Raw genomic sequence first — 24634 nt, 5'->3', positions numbered from 1 at the left:
AAACCATTTAATCATAAAAACTACAAAACTTAAAACTACAATATTAAAAATAATTCTAAAGCTTAAAAGCCAGTAAGCTTTCTTTTGTTTTAAGAGTTTCCATTTGAAAAAAAAATCTCATTTTCTATAGAATTTTTTAAACATAGAAATAACACTCAATTTCAAAAAACACAGTTTAGAATTGGAAAAGCTAACCTATGGAACCAAAAAAAAATAGAGAATGTGTTTTAGACATGAACTTATTTGGAAAAAAAGTATTGGTTTTATGAGAATGACAGACAAAACAAGAAGTTCAAAAGAAACTCAATTGAAATTTCAATTCTCAAGACAAAAGAAGAATATAATTTTAAATAATTTTTGTTGTTTAAATCGTAAGATATCGGAAGATTAACAGTGGATACACATTTCTCATTTCAAATTATTGGGAAGGTTAATGAAATGATTATCTTAATTTTTGATTTTTCCGAATAAGCTATCATCTTGCTATTCAATTTCACTTAAAAATATGTTTACCAAAAAAATATTATGGGTAATGATGTAAATTCGTTCTTAGAGCTAGTGATTTTTTAGGCAAAAAATTCCAAATTTCATTGCATGCTAATCATAAAACATGACAATTTCAGGGCAATTTCAAGGCACCACAAAAACTTTGTAATTTCAACACTGTTATGTTAAGTTAAAGTTTTCTTAGATTATTATTATGGATATACAAGCCTTACCCGACAAACTTCGTTCTGCTTTTTTTCGTTTGTTGACGTTTTTAACTTTTTTGTTAATTCAGCCTTCTGTGATCAAAATTTGATTTTACGTAACTTTTCCCATACAATCTGCAGATTTTCCGGAATCGGTTCCAGAGTGGCCAAAGTTGTAAACTTTTGGCGTAAGAACCTTCCTTGGACTTACACGAACCCAACGCAACAAAGAGCACCTCGATCCAACGTTCCATGTTGAATTGATTCGCGTTCGAACAACGCGTACCGTCCCGCCCGTGTGGATCAATCGGACCGCGCACTGGACTCACAATCCGGAGGTCGCTGGTTCAAATCCCGCGGCGGGCGCTCTAAAATTCTTTGTGTAAATATGGGTATTCGGCGCCGTCGCTCCGTGCCATACTTTCATACACTTAGGAGGAGCCCAGGGCGGCGAAGTAGATAAAAAGGAAGACACTAGTGGTTGGTACTAGCAATGGTAGCCGACAGCTACAAAGTCAACTTCGTTTTTTTTCGAACAAAACCGTCGAAATTTTTTATATGTATAGATAATTATGGATGCAAAATGTCCAATAAATGGTTCATTCCAGGTCAACTGGGTACACTTTTGGACGCGACCTTCACCGATTTGGACCATACTTGGAGGGAACGTTCATCTATCGATAGTAAACAGAAATACCAAGTTTAGTGCTGATTAGACCATCCTTCTATTTTTGGCACCGCCCTCTTTTTTGATGATTTTCTGAAAATCTTTTTTTTTCTTTTAATCATAACTTTGCAACTATTCTAGCAAAATATTTCTACAGGTTGCATTTTATAGAAAATTGTCCAAGAAATTCGAAAAAAATAAAATGGTAACCCTCAAATGCCCCCTAATATTATACTTTAACATTTTAAGTATTAAAATTCTGTCTTGACCAATTTCTTATATTTTTTTTTATTTTATCACAATCGTGTTCCGCGAAATTTTACATAATAATTTTGAAGGTGAAGATCGAGTCCAAAAGTGTACCCAGTTGACCTGGAATGACCCAAATCCTATTTTCTTGGCTTTGTTCTTAATATCTAAAATTTTGAAACAAAAAATATCACAATATTATTATTAATACACAAATAAACGTTGTAAAATGTACTCTAAATCGTTTACAATCAATTGTGTATTATTTTCTCTTTCAAAATTTTTATTTTCAGTAAAACATATTATTTTGACCCGTTTTTAAATTGAGAAGAGGGATTCGAGGTAAAACTTCAAATAAAATTTTCATTTGGCCTGATTGAAATGACAGGGAAGAAAATACTTCCTCAAGTGCATTTTTTTAGCATAGAGAAGGTTTAATTCATTGCTAAACGAATTTAACGAAATAAAATAATTTAAATTTAACAATAACCAGCCCTTTGTTGAAAAAGGCAGTTATCCTTAAATATAAACGGTTGAAACTGTCTTTCTTCAAATCCAAAATGAAATAAAATCAGTCCTAAAAATAATATCAGAAGACTTTAAAAAAATGGTCCAATCTAATCTTTTCGAAAATCTTCACTGTTCAAATAAATTAAATCGAATTGCTTAGATAGAATTAATCAGCAAAAATTCACACAAACAAAATCAGTGCATGAGTTGTCTCGAGAATAAAAAAAATCAAGCGTCATGTAGAAATGATCCAAAGATCACATTGAGTTGCGATAAGGTATAAATACCTGTCACATTGAGGTTGAATCGATTGTCACTTACCTGTAAATAAAAGAAAAATATATATTAATAAACTTCTTGTTTTTGGCTACAAAGGGGTCAAGGTCAAGGTCATGATGTATAAAACAAGAAATAATAGACAACAAATTATTACGTGTTAGTGAACTATGCTCATTTTAAAGCACATTTTTCGCATGATTTACTACTCTTAAGTACTATTTGGTACCCATTGGATCAAACCCGTGCTATAGCTAATCAGACCTTCAAATCTACCTGACTTTCGACCGTATGTCTAGCAGCATTCTTGCGTAACACACATCAATGCAAACACTTTTACGACTCAAAGCTCTTTCTAGAAGAGAAGAAAAAAAACCCGATTTAATCCCACCTGGGGTGAGATAGAGCCTTTCTTACTAAAAAACATAACAATGGTAGAACTTTTTTCAATTCATAACATCGACTTTGTTTATTTATAACGTCAGCACAAAAGAAAGTCTTATGATGGAAGCAATGTATTATAAATGATATGATTTCCAAAAGAAATGAAAAACGCAATTTTTACCAAAAGAATATTTTCAATCCTACAATATGTTTGTACGTTTGTTATCAAACAAGCGTTTATGACAAACGCGATCATAGCAAGCTTCCCATGCGCCAGTGACAACGCACACCGCGGTTTTGGTTTTTTAGCTTCAGTACCGCACCACTACACACTCAATCGCGAGAACCTTAGGTAGAAAGCCATTGGCGTCACCAGCATTGAAAACTTTGAAAATGATATAAACGATTAAAAGCTTAGAAAGCTCCAATGAATCCAATGAACCCTGTTAAATAAACTTACGAAAATTAAGTCTACATTTCGGCGATTCTAGGAGCGCACGGGAAACAAATTGATTGTAGCCGGATGAATGCCCTATGTCACAAAAGTTTTTGCATAAACATTGGACAGTAATGCAAAAACGGACAGGGCAAAAGAAACCGAAAAGCTACGATATCTTACATATTGAAGGAAACATCGGTAGACAAGCTACTACAAAATGAGTATAAGTCGAGCCAAAATATATGCGCCAGCATTCACGCGCCAGTATTCGAAGCTCAACTTGACAACTTGTCGACTTGGCGACGAAGCGTCAAAAATCGATGCAGTGTGATTTTTTGACGATTTTTCCGATTAAAATTCATGCTGAATCGACATATTTACGAAGATGGAAATGACGTCCTGGCTTAAAGTAAAACCTATACCTTTCTTTAGTAAGAAAGGCAAAAAGTAAATCGTTCTAAAAATTGATCGGGATTGCCGATCGATGTCGAATTTGTTTCAGATGCTCACTCATGGTCTGTACTATGAATGTAGCAAGAAATTTCGAATAAAATCAGAAATGAAAAATGTTGGCGAAGGTTACCAGGTGGGCTTTTACCTTTTTTTAGGGATTTTTTTTCTTATGGTAGGTCAATCAAACGGCTCTAACTCCAGAACTATATTATGAATCTGGATGAAAATTTGGGAGGTTGTAGGGCTCGAAAAATGCAATTTTTGAGATAAATAAAAAATATGAAAATGACAAAATTTTACCATATTTTCATTTGAAAACTGTGTATTTTGTTGAAAAGTCTGGCCGCATCCGAAAACAGATGGATATTTCGAAATTTGCGTGGCAACTCGCCCAGGTTCAGCACACTAGCTTTCATCTGCATTTAGTAGAATCGAAATCGGATATATGGGAGCTGAGAACGGCGCGACACAAAATTTTGCAAAATTTTACCACATACGAACATCACTCGACCTCCACGGAATTTATTTTCTCAAAATTCGAGGGTTGGAGATAGACGAGTTCTGTCAAGGTGAATCGATAGAGCGTCAAAAATCGATGCAGTGTGATTTTTTGACGATTTTTCCGATTAAAATTCATGCTGAATCGACATATTTACGAAGATGGAAATGACGTCCTGGCTTATAGTAAAACCTATACCTTTCTTTAGTAAGAAAGGCAATAGTAAGAAAGGCAAAAAGTAAATCGTTCTAAAAATTGATCGGGATTGCCGATCGATGTCGAATTTGTTTCAGATGCTCACTCATGGTCTGTACTATGAATGTAGCAAGAAATTTCGAATAAAATCAGAAATGAAAAATGTTGGCGAAGGTCACCAGGTGGGCTTTTACCTTTTTTTAGGGATTTTTTTTTCTTATGGTAGGTCAATCAAACGGCTCTAACTCCAGAACTATATTATGAATCTGGATGAAAATTTGGGAGGTTGTAGGGCTCGAAAAATGCAATTTTTGAGATAAATAAAAAATATGAAAATGACAAAATTTTACCATATTTTCATTTGAAAACTGTGTATTTTGTTGAAAAGTCTGGCCGCATCCGAAAACAGATGGATATTTCGAAATTTGCGTGGCAACTCGCCCAGGTTCAGCACACTAGCTTTCATCTGCATTTAGTAGAATCGAAATCGGATATATGGGAGCTGAGAACGGCGCGACACAAAATTTTGCAAAATTTTACCACATACGAACATCACTCGACCTCCACGGAATTTATTTTCTCAAAATTCGAGGGTTGGAGATAGACGAGTTCTGTCAAGGTGAATCGATAGAGCGTCAAAAATCGATGCAGTGTGATTTTTTGACGATTTTTCCGATTAAAATTCATGCTGAATCGACATATTTACGAAGATGGAAATGACGTCCTGGCTTAAAGTAAAACCTATACCTTTCTTTAGTAAGAAAGGCAAAAAACTGCTAGATTGCCCACCAATTACCCTTTTCTCCGCTGCGATAAGCAGGCTCCAAAAGGCAAAGAAAAGAATCAATCGTTCGATGCCGGCCACTAAAGTCAAGGCTTCTGTCCTTCCCCAGCTGCACTCGGCCAGCTCCTCATAAGCAGACCTGCTTGCCTTAGGCCGCTCTCAAACTGCCTCCGGGGTGTGTGGAGTCTTTGAGTAGTTCGCGGCCGGCCGACCGGCGGCTAATAAAAACTAATCATCAATTTTCGCTAATTTTTTCTTGCATATTTTGTGTGTTTGTGTGTGCCCAACAGGTGCCCGGCAAAGAAGACTTGAAAACGGTCGACCCGGCTAGATGAGAGATGGCTCTATTAGCCGGCTTTTTTTTTTTTGTTGCCTTGCAAAACGTTGCGCAACGAAACTCCAAATTTATGGCATTTTGAACCCCTTCCTCGGTCAACCCCGCGGAGTGTTTACGGACAAGTGGGTGTTCACGTGGCCACGCAACGGGGAGTCTCTTTGGATAGGTTAAAGGAGCTCTTGATCCTTACGGAGGAGAGGATTGGGGAACAAGTTTTGTGCCGCCGCCGCCACCGAGAGTGCAGTGTGACGGCTTGATGACGGCAAAGGTGGCTACTTCTGGATAAAGTTACGAGCCACTTCAAACAGTTTGGCGGCGGCGGCGGCTTTGGCCAAAAGTGTGACTTTCAAAAAAGTTAAACAGCTAGTTACGTTTCATTGAGTGGCGTTGGCAAGGTGCCGACTCAATCAGTGTTTATTCAAATATTTTTTGCAGTTTTGTTTATCGATAATGGTGAGCAGCAAGCAAACCTAGGAAAAGATGAAGGCTGTTCTGCAGAAGATTGATACATTTATAAATTTTGGAAACTATCCTTGAAATTTTAAAAAGGTTTTCAAAAAATGATTTCAAAATACACCAACACGATTGTTGGTGAGTAAAAAACTATCAGCAAAATCTTTAAAATAATCACAATGTTCAAACCATTTCATATTGAACAGCCATCACATCCATTATGTCAAAACTATATGAGCTTACCTCACCCACAAACTTGCTTTTAACTGTTATGATATAACCGTCATAAAATTGCAAAGCAAAATAATATTCAAAATTATACCGATTACACAGCGATAAAAACAACCGGCTCCACAATTGGCCGGTAATTAAGTCCTCTTGAAATAATCAATAATAAATAATCCCTCCGATTATTGGACGGATAAACAAAACCCTCGCCGAAATTACCCACAGGCAAGGCCGTCCCAAATCGAATAAATTCCCGACCAAAAAAGCTTCGCAAACAGTAGCCAGGCCAATTGCCGAACTCGCGATATTGTTGCATAACGTTCCGAAGGGGGGGAGGTGGCAGTCAACAGGTTCGCGCCGGCCGGCCGGCAAACTGGCCTCCTCTGGACCACTCTGAACCGTCCCGCAACAGATAACATCGGATGCAAAACGGACAAAGAAAATGAAAGTGTATGTAAATAAACCATTTCTCGCGGCGGCGGCGAGACCTCGAGGGGTCTCCCCTAGGACAACGTGGTCCTACAGCGAAGCTGTGAGTGGTGCCTAGATGTGGTAGAGATATCGGGCCAGGCTGGCAGACAGGCGACAGACGTGTGCCGGTCAGCGCGTCTGGTCTGGGCAGCGTGCTCTTGCCCGGCAAGACCATCGTCGTGATGACTTGTCACATTGTGTTTTTATCAAAATTAAGTGATATCACATTTTCTCCCTCGTCAAACAATTTAGTGGAATTGAAAATTGTAAACCAATTTGAATCAACTTTAGAAACAATATCAGAAAAATCCAAATCCAATCCAAATCATAAACAAAAATTAAAATATGACACGAAAGCACCACTCCAACACCGTCTTGAGCGGGGCAGCCCCGTCCGAAACGTGAAAGCTCCGAACATAACTCCGAACGTGCGAGCGCAGGAATGGGCAGGACGGCGAGCGTACTTGGCAAGGCCGTTCGACGGTCGTTGGTGCCGGTCGTCGGTCAGGCCGGTGCTCCGGCCGGCATGAACGGACGACGATGACAACAACATCAGCGCATGGACATCGGCATGGAAGGTGAAGAGGGGTTGAGAGGAGAGCTGACTTTGCGCATATCAGTCATGGTTTGCGGTAGGGTGACTTTTGGAAGTATATTTTTCAAATAAATTAATATTTTAAATGAGAATAAATTTACATGGAATTAAACTTCTCAAATAATTTCTTGTGAGTGGATTTTTTTTATAACGAAAATGCCATCTTAAGTTTTCTTTTCAATCTGCTAATAAATTTCCAAATACAGTGCCATCCATGCTTGCCAAAAATCAACGTTCAACGTATGTTAATTTATAAATTGATCATTGTTCTGTAAAGTTTTAGATTGGTTTTCAATCAACAATACAGAAGAAAAATGAAGTTAGTGACAGTTATTTTTGATGAAATAAAATGTGTTGAAAAGTCGTGTTGCCAAAAATAGGATGGCACTGTAGCTTCAAATTATCAAGCCATAGTAAAACCAAGTTAAACGACCAACGCCATAATATCTTAAAAATTCTAGATATCCGTTGCAATGCTTTTAACGATCTAAAATGTATGTTTCACCTACTGACAAGTCAGTCAGCTGTATGAAATTTTACGATTATAATATTTTTTCCATTGTAAATTTGGAGAAAATGAAAATATATTCATAATCAAAGAACAACGCTAATTTTGATCACTGTTGCAGTTTTTCATCATACTACTAGAAATTGTTTCAGGTATGGCGAAGAACAACACATTTATACTTAAATGAAAACAACTGATTTGCAAAACTTTTTTCGTTTCTTGTTATTTTTTCACCTGAAATTTAATGAAAACATAATATGCTTCTTAAAAAATCAAGAATGCCTCGTTCAGGACTAGGTCCATTACCCCTTTCCTGCTCCTTTCACTTATCTGGGCAAACATTTCAGGAGATTCACTCGAACGTCAAAACAAGATTTTTAAATGTAAAAAAAATCATTTTGCAAAATTATGCTTATTTTTAAAGCACGATATATCTTGTGGCAAAATGAGGATAATAAAAAAATCAATTAAGTTTTTAGGAGAGTTAATTGAATGCAAAATCATCAAAAAAAAATATTGAGTCAAAAAATCTAAAGAACCTAAGTGTTTTAAAAAATAGCTGGGTTCCAAAACCCCTATTTATAATTTCAAAACTCTTTAAAATGTGTGGAAAAAACATTGAAATGCAAAAATGTTAATGAAATTTTTTAAATGCTGATGTGAACTAAATATCGTCGCTTGTGTGCTATCTTGTGACACGTACTATCTTTTTACAGTAGACGTGTCACAAGATAGCACACAAGCGACGATATGCTGATGTAAAATATTAAATATTTACTAAATTCAATAAGTCCAAAGAAAATTCGAAAAAAAACTTTTAAAAAATCGTGTAATGTTCCACATCACAACATTTTTATAAAGTGTTGAACAATATTCAACTGGTCGAGAGCCAAAATTTCAATTATTCAAGAATAATCAATAAAATTTACTATAAAACCTTAAGAAGACATTTCAAAGTACCAGAAAAAACCGTTGTAGGGAGTATATCCACAATTATTAACAACAAACATTCAAATTTCAATGTTTTGTTAGGGACAATATTAAGGAACAAACTGATGTTTTTGTAAAGATCGAATGAAAAAAGTCCTGTAATTTCGAAGATTTTTCCGAAGTTTTGAGGCCAAACAAAATAACTTGCCATGTTTCCAAATGCTCAAAAAACTTCTAAGTCCTGTAAAATCGCTTTTTCAATGAAAATGAAGAGTTCAAATAAAAAATCCACAGATACCATAATCATTGAACAAAAGTCCAAAAAATTTGAAAAATCTACCAAAAATCTTGTCATGGAACGGATCCTGAAAGTGCTAGAAGTATTTTTGTAAATTTTTGTTTTAAAGATAACCTTTGGACAAATTATTTTTCGCAAATTTGAACTGAATAGAAAGAAAAGCATGTCTCCAGAACTACACAAATTTGTCGCTTTAAAAAAAACATAATTCTATAAAATATGAACAAATTTCACCAAACAAATTATTTTTACCATTAACATCAGCTCAATAGTTTTCATGTCCCAAGAGAATTTTCTGTTCTTATCGAAAATATTTATTACAAAGATAAAAGAAAATGGATAATAGTTATAAGAAGATTTGCAATTTAAAAAAAAAATATTTCAGCTGTTTTCAATGTGTTTAGAAACATAACAAATCATATTTTGCAAATATACAGAACACAATTGGTCCATCCTATTGTCCATCCTGATCATAATCTACAACTCTTCGAAGACACCGAATTTATCAGAGAATCTCTGCTGAAGATACATAATTTTTCATTTTTATAGCACTTTTGTATGACTTGTTCGAATTAATAAAAAGCTTGTAGGAGAAATCATTGATACAAACTGGCTTAGCTGGACAAAAAGAATAAATTTTTAAAGGTCCAATAAACAAAATTTGCATTTTTTGCTGTTTGAGTGTTCTTGAATACTTCTGACTCAATGCGGTTGCAAAGTACCCAAAAAACCTAGCAAAAAACCAAAATTTAAAATTTTGTTTATTGGTTCTTTTGAACAAAATACTCTAGAAATTATCACAGAATTTCGAAATTAAAATTTGAAATTTATTTGCGAAAGCATATAAAAGTGCCCAAAACTTAAAAAAATATCTATGAGCTTCATTTTCAAGTAGTACTCTACCGCTCCAATCTACGTTGTGAGAAGCCCGAAAAAAGTTTCACCATATTTCCCATTCTAAACAAACAATTTCCATATAATTTTTTATACAGTTGTTTCAATATGAGTCTTTAAAATACCACTGCCATAAATTTGATTTTTTTAATTAACAATTTGGAGGTAAATTTGTGAAATTTTCAGCAAGAGACCGATTTGACTTTATTTGTCCATAAATAAAGGCAAGTCAGTGATGGTATCAAGGTAGGCTTGAACATTTACAACACAAATTTACCTGTCATTTGTTGGTTTGTTTTGGTAGATTTAAAATATATTTTTTCAAATGATCTAAAAGTCTGTTTCAGGTTAATCTAATTGGCGAATAGTTTTATTAAGATTCTTTGGTATATAACTTTAACCGGCGACGAGACAAGCATTTCTTTTGCAGCAAAGCGGAATATATTTCAATGCACGTGTCAGCATATGAAATTGAGTAATCCACAATCTGCGTTGGGAGTGGAACCTCATTCAGAACCGGGATCAAAACCATTCAATCAAGAAAGAACAGAACTGATTTTTTTGAATATTAGTTACAACGGTATGTAATTTCTTTTCTGAACGTGGCTGTCTCTTGCATGAGAAAAAGCCAGAATAGGTGTCGACTAATACGCTTCAAAATCCATAAATAATAATTAAATATCAACAATTTAAGTTTTTTAAGTTCAACAGGCTCTTAGAGACATAGACTGTATAATATTTAAACAATTACACATTTATTTTATCGATTTGTGTGACATTTCTATACAAGAACTGACTTGCTTTTATTTTGCATATGGGACAGCATAATAGTCATTTTTATTTTGGATTTTTTAGAACAAACAAACTTTTTTTATAAAATAGGCTTGAAGAAGATGTTATAACCAGACTTTTTTCGGGATTATCTCAAAATCGACAAAAATACATATGGGACGGACTAGATAGGAGCGGCAGTAACTGTAGTACTGTAATAGTGGATAACTTGAATTTAAAAATAGGTCAACTAACCACCCTATCCTCCAAAGAAGGAAGGAAGTACACTGCAAGTACGCGCAAGAAGAAAACAATAACAGCCAATCGCTTGACCACAGAAATAACCACGACAAGCGTGGTCCACGAGAGAAAGAAAAATAAAGCAAAAAGAAAACTTACCGGTTGCTGGGCCGAGATCGCGTTCTGCGCATCAAAGTTCAGTAAACCGTTGTTGCATAAGCTGGGCGAAACGCACACGTAGCTGTCATCTGGGCACTGGGTCGGCGGTGGATTCGGGCGAATCTTGCAGCACTGCTCCTCGGCCGAGTTGCAGTTCTGTTCGGGGATGGAAAAAGAAGAAGGGGGAAATTAATGGAAAAGGTTGTAAATAAAACAACAACGCCCTGGAAATTTATCGCGAAATAATGCTGCTAGATTATGCGCGAGTCCGAGTCATGGTCTAGGGTGAGGAACTTGTAGAGAGGAAGTGAAAGTAAATACATTTCAAGTGATACTTTTCATTTCCTTCACAAGGGATCTCAGTCCTACAGAACAGTCGGTCCAGTTCAGCTGATAGCTCTGTGGCGTCCGATGAATAACAAATGTAGGTCATAAAAGAGTTCCCGCGGACCATCCTCCTTTGCACGATATCTGCACGTTCCGGCGCGGTCGACGAAGGATGGACTCCGTGTGAGGAAGTTTTCAATGTCGCCGAAGGATGCTCGGGCTGAATGTTAATCAACCAATGAAAAGTGAAATCCAAACCAGTTCCTTACTACCACGGTTAAAGTGCCCGGTCTGATGTGTTTGAGATTTGGCAAAACCTCGCAAAAAAACTTTTGATCTCCGGACTACGATAAGCACGTAAAAGCGGTAATTTATTCACAATCAATATTATCTTCTTCACACTAATCGCGATTTCCTTTGGCAGAAGCTATTCTTGGCCAGATCAGTTTGTTTTCGATATTTTTTGGCGTCTGGATACTGGTAATCTGCATTCCCCATTGGGGGGGGAGCGGGGGATGACGTTACGATCCACGTTGTTAGTATGGAAATTTTATTCTTTCACGCGCGCCATATCCGTTGATGAATGTAAAGTTTGTTCTTGAAAAATAAATCACCCCAAGAAGACATTGGAAAAGAGCTACGACTCTGACGATGATCGGACCGGATTGAGGCCTGGTTGGGGTGAGGTGACGTGAGCATGTTTAGTGGGAAGTTTTTTGGGTGAGTCAAGTGGTTAGAAAAACTGGTTTCTTGTAAAATTTTGCGAGGTTAACCTTCTACTGTAAATTTGTATGTAGATTTGTATACCCAACATTATTTACAACTTTTTTTCTAAGAATTTAGCTTTTTCAGTGTTTATCTTACTATTTAAGTAAGTCTTATTTGTAATAAACATTTTATTAATAAACATAAAAAGGTTGGAGAGTAACTTAAAAAATAAAAATTAAGAGAAATCCAGTTACAGTCAAACCTCGCATAGTGCGCAGGCGTTACGCTTTGTATTTCGTCGATTTCTCAAACACGGTATAATATTTTTGCAACCTTTTTGAAGCAATTTGTTCGTTTTGTTCCAATCTAGAACTAGCTTAAAAAAGTTTGCAAAAATATTATGTCGTTTTCGAGTTATCGAAGAAATACAAAGCCTGCGCACTGTGCGAGGTTTAACTGTACTTAATTACAATGTAAAATTTTCATAAAGTTCAAGAACTATGAAAAGAATGTAAATTATCAATAAATATATACGATTATGGCTCAAAATTTAAAGAAATCAAGTACCGTAAAACGGGGTGACTTTGATAGGTTTGCGATTTTTCCGCAAAATGAAAAGTACAATTAAAATACGTACGGAATGGTTTAGAATCATACTGAGCGTGGTAGAGAAATATTTAAACATGATTTTGAATCGGAAAACGGAATGCATTATCGGATTCTTTGGACAATTTTCCACTTGGAGAAGGTTTAATAAGTCTGTATATAATAAATAATATGTGTTTTTGGAACACAACTTAAAAAAATCTCAAAATTTATAGGCAATTTCAGTTGAACAAATTTCATAGCAAAGCAAAGCAATCCACTTTAACGACCCCCGGGTCTTTTGTGGGCTCTGTTGCAAGTTTCTGCTCATTTCTAGGCGTCCGAGGGTTATGTGTGGTGAGTCACTCAAAACCTCTTTTACGCTAAAGGACCGACGTTTTACTTCCCCATCCGATAGAAGGCGTGGTCAGGCAAATCTCGTCTCGAAAAATGCCACCGGGTCCGTCTGGGATTGAATCCAGGCCATACTGGGGTTTGGAGGCTACCACGCTAACCACTAAACCACCGGACCCGGCTGAACAAATTTCATATCTTATGTGAAAACTTGTGATTCGTGCTTCGAATTCACATAAAATACAATATTAATGGATAATGTTATAAACAAAACTAGTTTTAACAAACTTCAGGCAAAATTCCGACTTTTAAACAATTTTACCCTAAAATTTATATGTATTTTGTTAAAAAGCTTATAAATTTAGTAAACTAATTATAAACATTGATTTTTTTCATAAAATCTATATCAGCTTCTTTAGTGATGGTTTATTTAACGTACAAATAAAGTTTGAACATCTTAAAAATAATTCAAGGATGCAAAGTAACCAAGGAAATTGTTGTCTTCTTATTCCAAAATTGTCATACTTACGGACCCAATCCCAAATTTTATTGTAAATCTTTTTGGAAACAGTAACTTAGGGGATGAATAAAAAAATATTTCGATAGTACCCGTAGTTTTGAAGTTACTAAAATGTCTGTAACAAAAATCTTGGAGCAAAAGCTCTGGTTGATGTGCACCGTTAAACAAGAAAAACTATGACTATCAAAGTCACCCCGGAATTTAAACTAAGAATTTTTAACGTAATTATTTTTCTAAACACTATTTAAAAAACTTTTTATCCACTTTGTGTGGCCTACCCCAGTACATGTTTTAAAAATAATAATCTTGAGAAAACCCTTACCTATTGGAAAATATTCAAAAAATAAATTGAAATCCTATCAAAGTCACCCCGGTTTACGGTAACTCAACTACATTTCATAATTTCCACAAAGTTCAAGAACGATCAAGGGTATGGAAAATATCAATAAATTTATGATTATGGCATCAAAAGGCCAATTATAAAATTAACGTTAATTGTAGCTGTCGCCACAGTCAAATCCATGATTGCCTCAATTACAGGCAATCAGTATTTACACTGCCAAAACCAGCAAACGAAGGTATTCCATCTGCCATCCGAGCAGACTTCCGACATTCAGACTTCGGGCTACGCATTCCTTAATTGTTAATCAACGAAAATTTTCGCCAAAAGGTCTAGGTCTCTGCTCAGTTTTTATGCTGGCAATTGCTGCATCATGTCGCCGTGTGACCCTCGAGGGCTTAAAATAATCCAAATTCCTTGATGGTCCTTCCTCAATTTTGTGCAGTTACCTCAATCTTCTTAGTTAGTGACACTCAGTAGAATTAAAAATAAAAATATCTGTAAGAATAACAAATTACTATGATAATTTTTTTAACGATTTGGTCAAAAATTAATAATTTAATTCAAACATTTTGTTACCCTTTTTAACTTCCTCTCTGTCGTCTAAAAAAAATTAATTTTAAAATTTGAATTACTTTATTAACCTGAGTTTACTTCTGCAACTAGTAGCATGTCCGATTGCTGTTTTATTTATAATACACAAATTCCTCCCTCCCTCCACCAGCCACTCCTGCCACCATCTTCATTAAGCAAACATTTTTAACAATTATTTAACACAAGTACGCGTATAAATTGAGCATGCATGGTATGAATACGCAAGCAGCTGCTTGGCAGCGGGTCTTTCACATTGAAGCGCCAAACTGCGCCAAGTCATGCTTAACCGGCGTGCTAAGTGAGGTGACGGTAGCAAATCGGCTTCTTCAATGGTAGCCCACACAGCTGATACAATCGCTATTTTAAACGAAACAGAATCTGATAGCGCACATGCAAGCCCCTCGTCAGGCAAGAAATGCAAATGCTCGCGGAGATGATATTTGTATCTTCGGGTCGCCACCGCGATGCAACACACGCAAGACTTCACCAGCTCAACAAGTGATTTAAGCTGCGATTTAAAATGGCATCTCCCCCTCCCGCCGCTCGCGCGGTTAACCTTTGGAGCAGATGACCCGCTTCTTATCGCGCGGGTGTTCTCCAGCAAATTGGCCGAGGCGCCCCCTGCCATGACAAGTGGCTACCCCTGCTGATCAGCTGGGCAAACCTTGCCGCACAGATCGATATAGGTTAATGTATGTGACAGGGGGGTTCGTACGTTGGGGAGGTTCTAGAGATCGTCGGATTGGTTGTTGGGATTTGTACTGATACATCAGCGATGTAATCAATTTGCTGAAGATCTTGAAAAAGTGACGTCTTCATTGGGACGATCAAGAATTAGAATTCGTAACGGTTTCAACACGATCAACAGATAGATCTCTCATTGAAATATTTGACATCAGATAACAAGATACTCTGAAGACCTACGGACTATAAATACTTCGAGGTATCCCTGCGCCTAACTACCAAAACATTACGCTATCTCTACCGTCACATCCAATGCCGACTCGTTTCACGCAAACACATGTAGGACGTCGTCCTCGAGGTGTCGATCGCGCAGTTATAGTGTTTAATAAACTGTCAACATCATGCAGTGTCTTGCCGTGGCCCGATGAACTCTCTCCGTCGCCCGTGGCACCTGTATCCTACCAAGTCTGCGTAGGTCACCAGACAGACGGAGCGGTTTGTTGGTCAGATATCTGATCCACACACACCTCATCATCCCCTGCGGGGTAAACCGACGACGACGAAGTTGTTTGACCGTGCCAAATATGGTCGGCAAGAAAGGTGTTTCCCGCCCGGGGCGGAACAACCCAAACGCGATTAGCCTCATGAGGACATCGTAGATGACCGTTTGAGCAAAGTCGGTAGTCAAATTCGGTGCAATTTGGAAAGGTCGTAACAGGAACCTTTTGCAGTACACCCTCGTCACGTTCATCGCATGAAACACATTTGTCTCGGCGTCACTCGAATGTCAAACCAGTCTGTTTAGCTAATTTACACTGGCGGTAATCCGGCTGGAACGCATTAATCAAGGCATCCATAAAAGTCACCGTTGGAGTCGCTTCCTAACACGTCTAGTTTAGAGACCCTAAATAGGGAGACTGGTCTAAGCTAGCTAAATCGATCTGGCAACGTATGTTTTGAGCTTGGCAACACTGATAAGTTTTGCTGGGCGTAAAGGCAAATGCTCGTTTGGATACGTCAAACTCGTGTCTGTTTGGGTACGTCAAATTCACTTCGACCAGTCTCCCTATTTAGGATCTCTAGTCTAGTTGGATGAACAAATTCGAGTCGGTTCATTTCTTCCAGTGCGCGCTTTAGGGTAGGTCAGTGATTTATGGTCGCGCACTTACCTGATTGTTGGTGTTGAACTGGTTCAGCTGGCTCTCCTCGACGAATCCGTCCACGCAGAAGGCGTTTGGTGTGCAAACCTTGTTCGGTTCGTAGCACGGAATGAGCTGCGGCACCGGGTAGTCGTACCCGTGCGACGTTACGGTGGTCTTCTTCAGGAACGGCTGCACGCGCACTCCGCTCGTTAACGATGTGGTGGTTAGACCCGAGCCAACGCGTTCCTGGGTCGTGGTGACGGTATTGCCAAGGCCTGGGGAACCTAGTGTGTGTTTATGGGAAATTGGTGGAATTTTACGGAATTGTAAATTAAGAGAAATTGAGGTTAGACCCTGTCAAGCAACGTTGGGCAAGCTAGAAAGAGTTTAAGGAATAGTAAAGCGGAAAGCAGAAATTACTTGGCTGTCTAGGAGGCGTCTGACCGGTTCGTGTACCGGTGGCGGTAGCAGTAGTTTGGCCGAAAGTGTTAGTAGTAACAACGCCGGAAGGAGGCGGCTGTTGCTGTTGCGTATTGGTAGTAGTTGTTACAGCGGTATTAGTATTTCTAGAAACAGTTGAAACAGTATTGGTGACGGGTACAGGTGGCGCGGGAATGGGAGCGACGCCTGTGGACGTGGTCGTGGCGGTTCTAGTGACGGCGCTTGTGGTCGAGACTCCTCCGGTTCGGCCGGGCTGATTCGGTGGCGCTCCAAACCCTGACGTAACCCTATTCGTAGATGTGAACGTATTTGTTCTGGTTCCGCCGGCAATCGTTTGTCCGGTGGTACCGGTCGTTGCGGTATTGGTGTTCTGACCGAACTGTCCAGTAGCAGCGGTGTTGGTGGTCTGTCCAAACTGACCGGCAGCTCCGGCACCGGATGTACCGAACGTTCTGGTAGTAGCGGTCGATGTTCTAGATATTGTTGATCCTCCCGATCCGGTAATAGTTCCTGCTCCGATAGCTCCAGCTCCGATACCTCCAACGCCAGTTTGAGTTGCCGTTGTTCGGGTAGCAGTTGCACCAAACGTTCGACCAGCAACTTGTCCAGTTTGTCCTGCAGTTCCAGCAGTTCCAGCCGTTCCAGCCGTTCCAGCTGCTCCAGCAGCTCCGAACGTTCTCGTGGAACTCGCTTGGAAGCTTGACTGGGCCGTACGCGTAGCTCCAAAGGCTCCTGCCTGACCGGCTGGCGCTCCACCAGCTACTCCTCCAGCTGCTCCAACGGCTGCTGCCGCTCCCTCACCTTGTTCGCCCGCTGGCGGCGGTTCCTGTACACCGCCACCAATTTTAGTAGCTTTGAAAGGAGAATCCGGAGCAACCCACCAGAAGGTGGTTTGCTTCTTCTGGTCATGCGGTATTACATCGGTAGGATCCCCACCACCCTGTGCCTGACGTTTGAAAACTGATTTACTCTGTTGGTATGAAGCCGCGGCTCGGAAGCCCTGCCCGGCCGAAATGAACTCGGGCCGGTAGTTGAGCTGGGCCTGCGCTAGCCCTATACAGAGCAGGCCTACAAGGGCCCTCGTTCGGAGGTTCATCTGCAAACAAAAACAAAACTCGTTAGTTCACACATTGTTAAACAGAACGCTACCCAAATTCAACTTTGTGCATACGATATCGAACTTGATTGCTCAGAACCTGTGATCAACCTTGGGTGACAACCGCACTAAACGCTCTCATCAAGGCACCCTTTCAGCCCTAACAAAACACACCAATAAAACAACAAATCAAACCGTTGGCGGGCGCCCTTGTCCAAGGCCCTCAGATTGGGTGCTTTTTTATGAGCCCGCTCATCATAAAACAGCACGCACGTCACGTATCACTTGCCCCTGAATCTTTCTTCCGAACCGTCGAGTGCCTCCCAAACAGCTGCTGCGCCAAGAGATGATCTGCGTGGCTGCTACCTCCAACTAGGATGACAATGATGCGTTAGGCCCGCGGACCAGTCGATGATATAAAACTAAAGGGAAAAACACGTTTTCGACCAACACACGAATCGTTTGAAGTTCAGGGTCACTGGCCGAAGTGGTCGCGCGCTCCAAGTTTGGAGAATCCCCGAAAACGAAACTAGCTTTGTAGATCGAACCCGGCGAAATATCATCGCGATCGAGAGCGCATCAATCTTCGGTCGGACAGGGGGGCCAGGAAATGGTGCAACTCACGATCGAGGTGTGTCCAGTAGCGTTCTCGTTTCCTGTTCAAGAGGGTCACCGCTGGAGATAGCGTTCGTTGGTGGTGACTTAATGGGGGTCGATCGCCGCGAAATGGACTGGAAACCTTTGATTTGAGTGCACAGGCTGGGATCCAGTTTCGTCGAGGTGGTCTAGCAGGTCGAGTGAGCAAAATTAGTAGGTTTTATCTACTTTTAACGATAACTAATAATTCAGAAGGTAGCATTTTGGAAATCTGGACCAACCGCAGGAAAGAGTGATTTTTCACTACAGCTGTGGGTCATCGATTGAATAAACTTAAGATTGTAAAATATACCTGCGCTGAAGCAAGACCTCGGGTATGATGTATCGACATCGATTACCGAAAAAAAAAGCCTGAGCAATGATCAACATCGAAACCACATTTTTGTACAACAAGGACAGGTAAAAATCGACTTGCTTACCCATTTTTTTCCAACTCATTCTTTCCAGCCAGTGGTATCCTGCGGAGAAAAACCGCACAACCCCAAAACCAGATTACATAATCCCCAGTGCGCACACGAGAGAGGAATGTCAATGTGCGCGTTCGGCCAAAACATTGTCATGATCATGTTAATGAACCCCCCGATGGGGAGGTAATTTATTTCGACCACGGCGCAGGGCGTACAGGCAAAACGCCCAAAGTCCCATTACGGGTCGTAGTCCTAGGGTCCCCGGCGTACGGGTCAATGGGCGTTGATCGATTTGATACCGTCAACAGTTTAGCCAGATTACCACATCGATGACAATCGTACAAAAGTGACACGACGGACGGGGTGAGCATCTCTGGACGGCCCCTCAACGTAGCAGGTTCGGGGGTTGGTGGCCACATGATGAATCGATTGGGTTCAGTGGGACAGGTTCTCTGGTGGCCTTTGCTTGCGCTAGAGGAGCGTGGTGGAATGTTTTGAGCGGACTTTGGCCTTTTCGCGGGTCACAATGTGGCCGATTGCGGCCATTGTTGTGACGATCGGTCACAATGTTTTGATCGCGCAGTCGAATAGCGCTGCGCTGCCGCTGCCTGAAGTTATCTAGGACGCGCACCTGAGTGATGGGCTGCTTTCAGCGGAATGCATGAACAATGTGAAATGTGACAGTTGAGTTGGAAAGGGGAAAATTTCTTGTTTTTATTTTAACTAAATTGGAATTCGGTATAAAAGGTTGAATTTGTTGACAACTAATCAAGTTAGTTAATTCAACCGATTCTTTGCACGGATAGAAATCTTGTAAGCATATCCGGTAACTCTATGTTTTCGAATTCGTAAACATTGATTTTTTTACAAAATCATCAAAAAAATTTCGATTTCGATGTAAATGTTTTCAAAATCGACAACATTTTTGTTCGAAATCGGGAAAAATTATGACGATTATGGAAACATTTCAATGTTTATGTTTTCAAAAACATAGAGTTAACGGATCTTCGTTATCTCAATATTTCTTCATATATCTATGGTTTGTTCAAACCATTTAAAATATATGCTATGATGCTTTCTTTTCCTCGAAATTCCCCCTAACTCGATGTCTTCATCCTTGATGGTCCCTTGAATTTCGTTTACTCAATAAAAAACTTTCCTTTTGTCACTATTGATTCATCTAGCCAACATATTTTTCTTTGAAAAGTGGAGCTTTAAGGGGAGTTTTACATTCATTTGTTTTTGTTAACTGGACGTTGCCATAATTGTCTCCCAATCCCATATCTAGGTATCAGAAAAAAGCATATTTTTGGCCAAGTAATAATTTTGCTTTGTTCTGTAAACTGATTTTCCTCTTTCGCGAGAGTCTTTAGATATTGATAGAGATATTGATTACCGTAAAACGGGGTGACTTTGATAGGTTTGCGATTTTCCGCAAAATGAAGAGTACAATTAAAATACGTAAGGAATGGTTTAGAAACATACTTACCGTGGTAGATAAGTGTTCAAAGTACCTCAATAAGAATTTTTCATAAAATTTTGAAAAGTATAAAAAGTTAGTTACTATAGCTAAGAAAATGTTGATGAAAGTCATTATTTTAAACTTCTCAAAGTGTCATGATTTTCTCAATGAACATGATTTTTAATCGGAAAACTGAATGCATTTTCGGATTCTTTGGACAATTTTTCACTAGGAGAAGGTTAAATAAGTTTGTAAATAATAAATAATATGTGTTTTTGAAAAACAATTAATAAATATCTCCAAATTCATAGGCAATTTCAGTTGAACAAATTTCATTTAAAATGTGTAAACTTTGGATTCGTGCTTCGAATTCAGTATAAAATGCAATATAAATCAATAATTTTATAAACAAAACTAGTTTTAACAAATTTCAGGCAAAATTCCAACTTTTTAACAATTTTACTTAAAATTAGTATGTATTTTGTTAAAAAGCATATAAACTTAGTTAACTAAATATAAAAATTGATTTTTTTTTCTTAAAAACTTATCAGCTACTTTAGTGATGGTACATTTAATGTACAAATAAAGTTTGAACATCTTAAATATTATTTTAACAAGAAAAACTATGACTATCAAAGTCACCCCGGAATTAAAACTAAGAATTTTTAACGTAACTATTTTTCTAAACACTATTGAAAAAACTTTTTTCCAAAATAGTGCATGGACTTTGTGTGTCCTACCCCAGTACATGTTTTAAAAATAATAATCTTGAGAAAAACCTTACCTGTTGGAAAATTTTCCAAAAACAAATTGAAATCCTATCAAAGCCACCCCGGTTTACGGTATATAAATATTACGTTCAAGGATTTGGGATCAAGGACATGATATTTTGTTTGCTCACGATCTGATTATTCTCTGCATTTGAAAAAACAGAAACAAAAGTGAGAAATCTATCTTCTAATAAATTTCTAAGAAACGTCAAATTTGTGGATGCCGATATTTCATTAATTGTTGATATAATTTTTTAATGTAAATAAGAGCTAAATTATAAAATCAAGCCTAAGAGTAAGGTAAAATTAAATAGTTAGAGTCTCTAAGAAGAAATGAAATAGCAACAAAACATAATTCAAAGTCCAATATTTCTATCAAGAAATTTGACGATTCTCAGATAAAAACTTTCTCAAGAGCGTCGGATTATGTTTTGATTGTGAATAGAGCGTCCAATTTCCCATCCCGGGAAAAATAATCCCGTAAATTCCCAGTATTTCCTGGAAAACATATTTTTAAATTTACCGAGAATTCCCGAAATTCAAGCAGAAGTATATATTTTCCTATCTTTTTTGCGTTTTTTTTAATTTGCGAAAAAATAATGAAATAAAACTCAATTTTATTTTATTCATTTCAAGTTACTGTTGTTGTTGAACTTATCAGTTCATCTGAAAATATATCAAAATATATTTCAGAAAATATTAGTTTCTGAAGCTTTCACAACTGGGAAACCAAAATTAAGTTTTTTATACGTTTTTTCTTACCATGGCCAAATTGAATGAAAATTTAAAAAAAAATATCATTAAATGTTTAAAAACTTTTTTTCGTAAAATCGCGATAACTCGTGATGGTTACAAGCAAATCCCTTATGTTTATAAATCAAAAATATCATAATGGTCTCCTCTACAACTTTGTAGAACCTTGTTACACTCTAAAAAATAATTCTGCAAACACGAAATTTGAAAATGAAAAATTTTGTTCCTAATGAAAAAATTAACCTTCTGGGTTAATGTAAATTTGAAAAGTACATTAAATTTCCCTTAAAATGACGTGTTCCAAAATATTTTATAGTTGAGTAACGGAAAATGGCAGAGTTTTTAAAATATTTAAGTGTTTTTTTATGAAAAATACGTTTTTTTGGAATTTTTAGTAAGCCTTGATGGGCGTCCAATTTTACATAAAAGTCTCTTTGATAACTCATCACCGTTTCAGGCTGCAAATTATTGAAAAACATCTATTTTTTCGCATGTTCAAAAATGAAAGGGGTCATACCGCCCATCCGTCACGATATATCAAGAAACAGACCTCGGATTCGTGATCAGGGACAAAAGTAATCCCTTAGGACACAGTTTCACGCAAATCGAAGAGGGGTCGGGGCAACTTATCCCGATTTCGTGTGAGTTGGTAGAGAATTACCCATATCTATTTATTCATGAGTTCAAACAAGTAAGATTTGTTCTGGAAATATGATTTGGTTTTGAAGCAATACTGATTAGAATTGAAAAACAGCTTATGAATTTAGAAAATTTATATATTTTCCTGACGTTTTTTGGTTTTCTACAAGCACACTTATTTGTTCGTTTAGGTTGCAATTTTATACAATTTTGTTACAAAATATTAATTAGAATCAGGATCAGAAAAAAATTCGATAAATTTTAAATTTCGCGAAAACCTCGGAATTTCCCGGGAAATTTGTTGAAAATTTACCGTTTCCCGGGAATTTTGTGACCCCGGGAAATTGGACGCTCTAGTTGTGAAACACGTAGAACTTAATGATAAATTTGGACAAAATTTAATATTGTCTCAAAACATGTAAATTGTGAAAAAGAATCTCATATAATCTTATTTTTTACCTCATGGGATCATTTTTTTGATCATAATCCAACGTGCCATTGCTATACAAACCTGGCTGTAACCTGGCCGAAAACTTTGATATTTTTAAAGTGTTCTGTAGCCAAGCCCTATGACCAAAGGCAAATCACAGTTGACCTGAATACCTAAATTCACTTTTAATATTATCAACCTTTTCGTTGCCACCCTATACAGATCTTTTTTTAGAAAAGTTGTTCAGCTTCGAATCACAAATTTATATCGGAGTGATAGGCCTATCGAATGCCGGATGTCTCGTTTAATTAGATCGCCAAAGTTCACACGTCCCCGCCTCAACCCAGCTGCCAATCAGCGTGACAGTTTTCTAATTAAAGCTAACAAATCATTCCACAGGTTGTCCAAACAAATTTTTCACCACACACTGCACTGCCCAAATCATGATTTATTCGATCGCGTCGTGTGCCTTGAATAACAACTCATAATTGGATCGCTGCTCGCACTGTCTTTGCACCCCCCCCCCCCACGGGAAGGTGGGGACTGTCAGAAAATTTGATGCATTCATTTGGTGGGATATGCATTCCTTCCACAAACCACCAAAAGGTACTTTCGACGGACGACAGTTTAACGCCTGTCACTCGCTAAATTGCCACATTTCACGGGCTGTCAATCACCATTTTGCTTACGGGTCCCATAAGGAACCTCCAGGCAGCGTTGGGGTCCCCTCACTCGATAAAAGCTTATCGCCTCAAATCTCACACGTTTATAACTTCATAAAGTGGCCCTCCCTCTCGGGCTTTGGGGCACCTGGGGTCTTGTTCGGGGGGTCCCGAGGTCTGGACCCACAACGTGCTCGCACACACGTGATCATCGTTTAGAGCCGCTACATGAGTGTGTGACAACTGCAAAAAACGCTTCAAGCCGTCTAATTATTACGCCTTGTCTCTTAATTCAAACTTTGGCACTGGGGGAGTCGTGCTCGTGGCCAAAAACAACCATTAGGTACGATCGACAACATTATGTTTAGGGGAGGGTTTAGCTACATGGATCAAGAGGGCGTTTACGAGTGGTGCCAGGTGCCAGGTCAAAAAAAGGAGTCACAATGAAAAGAAACTTCAGGACTGGAATTGTAACCGACACTGAAAACCATGAAATTTGGTGCCAAATTAAGATTTTCAGGAGGTATCTTTATAAAATAACAATATAATGTGGAGAAACGCTACACAATAAAAAAACATGGTAAAATTACATCTAAAAAGGGGTACATCTTTATGTCAGAAAAAGCTTTAATTTTACCTCTAATAATGTGTAAATTTACATCTGGCAGACGCTAGGAAAAATATCTGTAATCCTAAAAAAATATCAAACTGGCGATAGTTATATCTAGCTCACTAAGTCCGCGCCCCAACCCTCACGGCTAACTCGCCGATCAAAGCCGATGTACCTCTATGTACCGTATATGCAGTAAATACAGTATACAATGTACGGAGCACATAGAGGTACATTGGCTTTGATCGTCCAGTTTTCACAGCGGCGAGTTGGCCGTGCGAGTTGGGGCGCGGACTTAGTAAGCTAGATATAACTATCGCCAGTTTGATATTTTTTTAGGATTACAGATATTTTTTCCTAGCGTCTGCCAGATGTAAATTTACACATTATTAGAGGTAAAATTAAAGCTTTTTTTCTGACA

At 38.2% G+C, this 24634-nt stretch overlaps 1 protein-coding gene across 3 annotated transcripts in view; it reads right to left on the bottom strand.

The window, feature by feature from the left end:
- Positions 1 to 24634, bottom strand: part of LOC120426122 (inactive serine protease scarface) — an 88460-nt gene that overhangs the window by 55616 nt on the left and 8210 nt on the right. For 2 of the 3 annotated variants that reach the window (XM_039590824.2, XM_039590825.2), the window contains exons 2-4: positions 16707 to 17823; positions 16314 to 16570; positions 11033 to 11188 (exon numbers count right to left, since the gene is read on the bottom strand). In XM_039590824.2, the coding sequence (XP_039446758.1) occupies positions 11033 to 11188; positions 16314 to 16570; positions 16707 to 17823 (1530 nt within the window). The remainder of the gene's footprint in view (positions 1 to 11032; positions 11189 to 16313; positions 16571 to 16706; positions 17824 to 24634) is intronic. The other variant, XM_039590826.2, reaches the window with a different exon arrangement.

The sequence above is a fragment of the Culex pipiens genome, chromosome 2 (assembly GCF_016801865.2).
Source record: "Culex pipiens pallens isolate TS chromosome 2, TS_CPP_V2, whole genome shotgun sequence".
NCBI classification, from domain to species: domain Eukaryota; kingdom Metazoa; phylum Arthropoda; class Insecta; order Diptera; family Culicidae; genus Culex; species Culex pipiens.
The sequence above is the reverse complement of the archived record's forward strand: the minus strand, read 5'-3'. Positions and strand labels throughout refer to the sequence as shown.